Below are 9,199 nucleotides of genomic sequence, written 5' to 3' on the forward strand. Positions count from 1 at the left end.
TCTTGTAATATTCATTTGAGAATAATGCATTTTAGCAACTACAACTAGAAATACGTAGGTGGAATAAACTGGGAGATTTTTGTTCACCGTTGTAAACGCTATGGCTACGAGACTATGTTATACATAAAAAATACTGCAATATTCGCATGAAAACCATAAAAAATTAGGCCACAATTCAAACCTGCATGCAGTTAAATGAAAATTAACTTCACTATACTAAACTACACAAGTTAGCTACGCCTTTTTGTAAATGTTAAGGGTGACAAAACATGTTTTTTTGTGTAATTTTATGAAATTGTTTATAGTATTGCATCACTTGCTGTCCATTTCTATAAATAAAAACTCAGTTTGTTTAAATTTGTCAGTTTAGCCATTTGAAATGTTGGTACTAAATTTTCAGTAAACCGCTTACATGGTAACCAGCGTAAACACATAAATAAGTAGTTGAAGATGCTATTTCGAATAACAGACTGAAGTGGTAGTTTTTATACGATAGATGAGGAGGAGATGAAAGTATAGAATTGATAGTTCCGTTTAGATTACGGCAGTGTGAAAATTGCATATAGAAAGTAGATAGCGAGCTAGGACAATTTTTTAAGAAAGGTACACATCGGTTTTATCATCTCTCTTTACCAAACTCCCCCTTTGGAGAGGGATGATGAGGGGTCATCCCGCTGCTTGTGTAATATTACGTTGTGTGATGTACATCGATTTTGCGAACAAAATTACATCCATTGATGTAATATTGCATCTGCTTTTTGCTTTTACATTATTATTTTATACATTAGCTTGAATTACGTTGATCGATATTACATTTCTGCTGTGCAGTCAAACTATGTGTATTTTTATACTCATTAATGGGTAAAAAAAACTTCAAACTTTGCTGTATCCTGCCTTGTTAACGCACGCCATTTGTATATATGTCAGTGAAGTACAACAGGAAAATGGAGGAACTACGGTCCAAGCTGGACAGTGCAACGATGGACATACTAGAGGGTACACGAAACGAAAATCAATTAACCACTTCATTCGAGCAGTTAAAATGACGTTTACTACCACTCGAACTTGGAAATAAAACATTATTTTGAGATTTTTTCTTCTAGGACCACGAGAAAAATTTCCAACATTTGTGCGTTACATAAAAAAATAGAAATTAGTTGGTCCACTTTTGTGAAATCGCTGGTAGAAAGTCACGCCAAAACTGCTTGACAAAGTGGTCAATTATTTTATTCATGTGTTTCACTTATACATTTTTGCCAAAACATCAGCCTTATACATTCCTATCTTCGGTCAATCACTTCTGCTGGATGCTGCACAGCTCGACGCTTGATGTCACAATCCTAGGTTACTCCGATAGACACCAAAAGCATTATTCGACTCGAGTTATGTGCTGCTCAACTTCTGACTAAACTACTGGTAAAAGCTATGGACAGTGTTGATATTTCCGCCACGATCTACTTGTGGACTGATTCGACCATCGTGTTGAATTGGCTCTCTGCAACACCTATGTGGAAGACGTTTGTGGCCAATCGTGTGGCTGAGATTCAGAAGCTCACCACTCATGCTTTCTGGAACCATGTTCCGTCCAAAGACAATCTAGCGGATCTCATATCTCGGGGCATGAACCTCAACGAACTTGAAGAAAATTCACTATTGGTCAAGTGGACCGGAATTCCAAGCTCCGCTATCTTCATCCACAGCTCGTGGACGGTATAATTCGTGTTGGAGATTGAGTAGAAGTACCCGATCGTTCTCCCAGCCAAGCACCAACTGACCAAAATAATTGCAACGAAGGAACACCTGAAGACGCTCCACGCAGGACCGGGATTACTGCTATCGTTCATTCGACAACGGTTTTGGCCTCTTGGTGGTCGTAATTTAGTTCGCCAGATCGTGCATCGATGCGTGACGTGCGTGCGAGCCAAACCGAAATCACTCGAGCAGCTGATGGGACAACTTCCTCCTGTGCGGGTCAACCAGGCGTACCCATTTCAGAATGTCGGCATAGACCTTGCCGGCCCAATCTACGTGCGCACTTCGTTAAGAAAGTTAAGAAACAAGCGCAGTCCGTTCTTGAAGGCGTACATCGTGGTCTACGTATGTCTCGTAACCAAAGCTGCTTATCTCGATCGTGTGTCTGACCCGAGGGGCGATCAACTTCATAAATCAACTGAATTTTAAATACACACTTCGGAAAATACACAAAAAAATACGTAAATGCGTACACGCTGAAACTAAAATACTTCGAAAATACTTTGTTCACGAAAAATACATTTCACAATGAATTTAATACACTTTAATATAAAAATACACAAAACTTAAAAATACATTAACACGAAAAAATACAAAATACACACACTTAGATTTTTTCGCCGAGATGGGCACCACCGAGCAGCTCGGCATTTTATTTTACTGGATCTCAGTGAAAAACTTGCCGATATTCAGCTAACAAACGGGAATTTTGCCGAGATCTCAGCTAACAAACATATTTTTTGCTGAATTTCCAGCAAAATAAAATGCCGAGCTGCTCGGTGGTGCCCATCTCGGCAAAAAATCTAAGTGTGCACCTCTTCAAGTCGGGTAGATGAATCGAAAATACTCAAGTTGACAGCCGCTCGCATACAATCGGTTGACACAATGGCAGCAGATTCAGAAAATATTTCAGGAAATTTGGAATCGATTGCACCTGGAATACTTGGCAACGTTCCTGAACGTTGTGATGCAACCCACCGGTACAAATAGAAAAAAATCGTCTTGTCATTATTAAGGAAGAGAATCTGCCACCAATACGATGAGCAACAGGCAGGATCCATGAACTTCACCTCGGCAAGGACGGCATTGTCCGGGTCGTTACACTTCAGACAGCACGGGGATTCATCACTCGACCGGTCGCAAAACTATGCTTTTTATCGGTATCATCTTCGTCCCATGACGACACCAACCCTAACGGTAGTGCGGCTGTCAGGATCACGAATGTTGGGACCTGATCTTCCGGAGAGGATAAATAAATACAAGGCCCAATATCCTTGGGTCCCAGGTGAGGACCTGTCCAACTCAACTAACATTTTCAGCTTTGTAAGCCAACTTTTCCAGCATTGTGCTGTAAAGTAGCTGAAAAGAAGCTGCAGATACAGCTACAAGCAAAAGCTAGCAAAATAGTTTTGGAGAGCGTTTACTCAACTTTTTCACAACCATTATTCAATTTGTCAGTCGCACTGAATAACTTCAGCCAATAAACGCTAATGTCACTTCTATACACACTCTACCCAACTTTCAACTTGTAGCTGCAAAACAAAGCTAACAAAGTGAATATATCAGTGCTAACATTTGAAAACGGCACAAAAGCCATTTGTAAACAAATGGTTTGTGGGCCCTTTACTCACTACTTGAAGTACACCCACGCGACACAACAGCAACATCGGGTAGGGGAAATTTTCCCCTTCCTGACGATGCTGTTGGTTTGCGTGGGCGTTCTTCGGGTAGCGAGTAAAGGGCTTTTGCGCCGTTATCAAATGTTAGCACTGATATTACTCATTTGATGGCTTCTACACAACCAACCACTCTTGCTGAATAACATAAACATCAAAAGTGCTTTTTCAACAACTAAACAACCTGTACTCAGCTTATAAACTGTGTTAGAGCAAATTCGGAAGCATTTTCACAGTCAACTAGGTTTATTTTTAGACGCGTGCAGTTTTACAGCTTTTACTCTGCTCTTTTATAACTAGTCGAGAAAATTGATTCATGTGCCTCTACTCAGCGATTTTGTTGTAGAAGGGAATGTTGATTTGTTTACATAAGATCATACTGTTGGTGTAGCACAGTTGGTAGTGTCAACGTTTGCCAATGAGGTCATCTGGAGTTCGATTCTAGGTTCCGGTGCAGGGTAAATAATTTGGTGATGATTTGTAACTAATTTCGATTAATTTGATTCACAGCAAAATAAACTCAATAAATTCCTTTTTAAAAAAGCGTAAACAGTATTTAACTCGGTCTCAAGAGAAAGCTGTGTAGTGATTATTGGATAACCGGGAAAAAGTTGAATAAGCGCCTTTCAAGTTCACACACAACTAAACAGCAGGATAACAGTTGTATAGAAGCGTTAATGGATATGCGATAAGAGCTTCTCCTGACCGTTCCAACAGCCATAAGTAGCTGACTAAGTTCGCCAGATTTGCTTGTATAGAGGTTGAGTAAAGGTTTCCTCATATCGTATAACGTTTGAATACAGCTTGAGACTGTATAAATGAAATGAGTAAAGCGTTTACATTATGAAAATTGTTAGTTGGGAAGTTATTTAGTTGTTTCCTCCGGATCTACTGGGTCTTTTCTTTCCATGTACCATCGCACCAATTCAATTGAGGGACTCAACATCTCCAGGTCAACCAGGAGCATCATCAGCCGTGACAGAAATATTAGCAGCAGTCTACAGAAATCGTTATTTTTAAGGGTGGCAGGATGTTTGCATGCGAGATGAAAATTGCTTCAGAATACCACTGCATGATCGACGCAACACTTGGTTCAGTTCGTTATCAGTTTGATTGTACCAACTACACACATTTCTACTACCGAGTGGGAGAATCAACCACAGCTTAACCGTTGATCGCAATACATTCGCGTGGGGATATTCTCGAGAAACTCATTCCTAGGGGCATTTGCATACAGAGCGGGAGATATGAGCACCGATCGATGGCTACCTACTAGATGAGGCGACGATCTACAACGAGGGAGATTGACCGACCAGTGTTGCTTCACCATTTCGCGAGACCGGTCACTAACCCGGTACAATATATCGCTTGTTTTGTAACTACACAGAAAAAAAAAGTTGTTGAATATTACATCCAAACTGCTGCAACCAGGTCAATCCATCGGTTGTGTAATATAACGTTGTACGATGTACTAGAGTTGGTGTATAATGAGTCACGCCAAGAGAAAAACAGTTGAACTCGCATTACGGTTTTCGAAAGATTCCCTTTCTTTTCACTTGACCACAGAGGACTTCTACATCAACTTCAAATGACTTCTAGTGAGAAAAAAAATAGCGGCTGTAGTAAATCATTATATCAGTGATTTAGTCAAATTATCTCAACCAAAAATAGTAGAAATTCTCATAAGTGATCATTACCAAACGTATCCCATGACAATTTATTGCTCACTGCGAGTTTATGATCATTTCTTCGATTATATTTTATATTTTATTGCAATAACTTTCGTGGACCTTTCATAGCATCGTAATGTTTGTTTACTCTGCACGATAGGTAGCCAGTTTGACAGCTCAATAGGTAGACTTGGCTTCACTCTTGGCGTGACTCATTATACAACGACTCTACGATGTACATCGATTTTGCGAACAAAATTACATCCATTGATTTATATCACTGACAAACAGACATAACACATTGAATATTTTTTTTGTGCAGGTTCATTCCTAGTTTGACAACAGTAAATGATCCTTTAAGGCAGTTATTGAAAAACGACGTGACATTTGAATGGCTCTCTGAACATCAGCAGTCATTCGACAAAATAAAAGCTCTGGTTGGGTCAGCGGGAAGCTTGGGATACTATGATCCCAAAGATCGAACTTTGGTCGTTACTGATGCGTCAGGTGTAGGATTGGGAGCCGTTCTAATACAATTCAATGACAATAAGCCTTGGATTATCAGCTATGCTTCTAAGAGCCTGACGGATATCGAGAAAACGTACCCTCCTATCGAGAAAGAAGCACTGGGCATTGTTTGGGCCGTAGAGCGCTTTAAAATTTATTTGTTGGGTATAACCTTTGAGCTCGAGACAGATCACCGCCCCCTGGAAACATTGTTTTCAATTTCATCTAGGCCTACTGCAAGAATCGAACGCTGGTTGTTGAGAATACAAGCTTTTAAGTTCAAGGTGGTTTACCGTAAGGGATCGGCGAACCTAGCGGATTGTTTGTCGAGACTAGCAGCCCATGTAGAAGATCGTGAGTGGCATGAGGATTCAGAAGTCTTTATTAGACGCGTTGTAGCTGAATCACTATCATTTCTTTCTTTTCCCGAAGACCGTGAGGAATATGACTCGGGAACGGAGTGCATAATTAGAGCAGTTCAGGAATCAGCCGCAATTGATATTGCAGAAGTCATCACAGCCACAGCATCAGACCCAGAACTACAAAAGCTCATAGAATTCATCACAAATGATAGCTGGAATCAGGGGGATTTGAAAGAGTATATGCCGTTTCGCCTGGAGTTTTCCTATGTAAACAACCTAGTGATGCGTGGAACAAAACTCGTAATACCCAAAGGCTTGCGTTCTCGAATGTGTCAGCTAGCTCACGAGGGACACCCGGGTCAGTCGATGATGAAAAGAAGACTACGGGAAAGATGCTGGTGGCCAGTAATTGATAAAGATGCCATAAAGACATGTGAAACGTGTGAAGGGTGTCAACTGGTACAAACATCGAATCCTCCTGAGCCCATGATGCGTCGTATTCTTCCGGAGAAACCTTGGGTCGATGTTGCAATTGATTTTCTTGGACCTATGCCAACGGGGGAATACCTTTTAGTAATCGTCGATTATTTTAGCCGTTACATGGAAATCGAGGTCATGCAACGAATTACAGCACAAGAAACTATTAAGCGGTTGAAACGAATTTTTAGGACATGGGGCCCTCCTAGAACAATAACTCTAGACAACGCAAAACAGTTCGTGTCAACGGAATTTGAAGACTTTTCTAGGAACATTGGAGTACATCTTAACCATACATCGCCTTACTGGCCACAAGCCAATGGCGAAGTCCAAAGACAGAATCGCTCACTCCTTAAAAGGATGAAAATTGCTCATGCACTTTACGATGACTGGAAAGTGGAACTCGATAGTTTTTTGGAGCTCTACAATAACACTCCACATACTATAACTGGGAAAGCACCTAGTGAACTACTTCAGGGGAGGAAATTGCGATCTAAGCTTCCCCAAATTGAAGACTTTGAAACAACACCTCCTAGCTCTGATTTTCGAGATCGGGATTTCGAGAAAAAGATGCTACAGAAAGAGCGGGAAGATACCAGGCGTAGAGCAAAGCCAAGTGACATCTCAGTGGGGGATGTTGTTCTTATGAAAAATCTGCTCCCGTCGAACAAACTGGCAACTAACTTCTTGAAAGAGAAGTTCACTGTGTTGAGCAGAATTGGATCAAACGTAACCGTGCAATCCAACGATACAGGGAAAAAGTATGACCGCAACGTATCTCATTTAAAGAGGCTGTCCCTGCCATCTGATGATAATATCGACGAATCATCCGGAACCGGAAGTCAACCAGAAGCGGAACCTTCCAGTTCTTCTGCCTATGGAGAAGACGAGTCTACTATTCGCCGACCGCAGCGTGTTATCAAGCCCAGAAGCCGCTACAGTCCAACAAGATAAGTATACATTTTTATACGTGAATTTGTATCTTTAAATCATTGACATAAACCAAAATAAATTAAATTTAGTAAAAAGAGGGGATGTGGTAGACGACACTTAAGGCCCAAACGCAATGACAGCGGAAGCGGAACGGCAGCGGCAGCGGAAAAGCCCGATCTGAGTAAGCCTACTTGTCGGATTGTCAAACTTTCCGTTTCCGTTCCGCTTCCGTCCTTATTGTGTTTGGGCCTTTACTGTATACCACACTATTATATCAACTGGGACAAACCCCCTTTGTCTCTATAGTAGTATATAGTCAATGGCTATACCTGTCACTAACACTATCACATGGGAGATGGGATCGATGGTGGCTCGTCACACAGGATTAGTCTTCCCGCGACCTCTGAGCTACCTAAGTTATCACACACGTAAATTTGATAATATGCAATATACTCAAACGTAACTTAACAACTTAAGAGGCTCAAATCAAAATTTAGTAAAAAGAACTCAAATTATGGGTAGTATTTTTTCTCCGTGAGCGTTTAGTAATCGTAACCCAATGAGCTGGATTACCTGTACCTCTGTACCTCCCCAGCACGGAAGGTTAGTCTAACATGAGTCTAACGTTAGTCTAACACGTTAGACCATTAGACTAACATTTGGTCTAACGTTAGTCTAATGTTCGTCTAATATTAGACTGATATGACACATTCTGTTAGACGTTACAACTCTTTTCGGTCTAACATGTTAGTCTAACGTGAGACTAACGTTATAGTACGTTCAGACTACAGAGTTATAACATGTTATAGCGCTATCTTGATGGTGGTTTCTATGTTGCAATTATTTGACAACCGTTATAACATGTTATAACTCTCCAGTCTGGACAGCGTTTTAGACGTTTTTTAGTATGGCTGGTTAGACGTCGTTAGACCATCTCTGTGGTGGAGGAATTTATGCTCGTTTATTTACACTCTGCCATCCGAGCACGAAGTTTGACACTTGATGCTCGGGTTCTAGCAGAGTAAGCGAACAAGCATAAAAATTGTATGCTTGTTCGCTTACACTCTGCTAGAGCATCAAGTGTCAAACTTCGCGCTCCGATCGTAGAGTGTAAACAAACGAGCATTTCTAGACCAACAATTGAAATAGGCGGAACAACCAAACTTAAACAATGGCTTTAAACGCAAATTTCACGAGAATCAAAACACATTCACATTATCTTATTCCAGCATCTGAAAGAGAAAACTTCCTTCATCGAATGGAATTGTTAGTTTTTGTGCGTGTGTTTTGATTCTCGATAAATTTGTGTTTAAAGCCATTGTTTACGTTTGGTTGTTCCGCCTATTTAAATTGTTGGTCTAGATTAATTGAATAGTGAAATTTTCAAGCTTTCACTTTGCGACTGTGTTTTTTAGACTCTGGACCGATAATCAAGATCGAGCGCCCGGAAAATTGGCACGGCTGTATTTTTTTTCCTATGAGGACTACCGTGAAAATCGCGGAGGATTGTATGGCACAGTAACCGGAGTTGGGAAAGGTAAGTATTAAGAGGAAGAGGCTGTTTTCATCGAGTTGGCCTCCTATGGCAGTAGCTATCCAGGGTGGAATGCGCTGACAGGTAAAACTAATAACCGATACTGGTACATCGTGGTGGCGATACTGCTGGTTAGCGTATCTTATTTATGGATCCCTGGGAGTGGGAATCTCGGTGAAGACATTTACAATATTATCGGTACAATCGATTTTACACTAGTTTTGTACTTTACACAAAGTGTCGTAAATTCGATTGTCGCTAGTGGGTTATTCCGGTTTTGAGCTGTAC

General features: G+C 40.8%; 1 protein-coding gene across 1 annotated transcript; it reads left to right on the forward strand.

Annotated features, from left to right (window-relative positions):
* Positions 1-944: 944 nt before the first annotated feature.
* On the forward strand, positions 945-7,398 carry LOC135715642 (uncharacterized protein K02A2.6-like). The gene is made up of 2 exons (XM_065238815.1): positions 945-996; positions 6,038-7,398. Exons 1-2 carry the CDS (start codon positions 945-947, stop codon positions 7,396-7,398), a joined length of 1,413 nt encoding a protein of 470 aa, XP_065094887.1.
* Positions 7,399-9,199: the final 1,801 nt, after the last annotated feature.

Source organism: Ochlerotatus camptorhynchus, unplaced genomic scaffold, assembly GCF_037179485.1.
Source record: "Ochlerotatus camptorhynchus isolate MF236.1 unplaced genomic scaffold, CSIRO-AGI_Acam_v1.1 ptg000976l, whole genome shotgun sequence".
Taxonomy (NCBI): Eukaryota; Metazoa; Arthropoda; class Insecta; order Diptera; family Culicidae; genus Ochlerotatus; species Ochlerotatus camptorhynchus.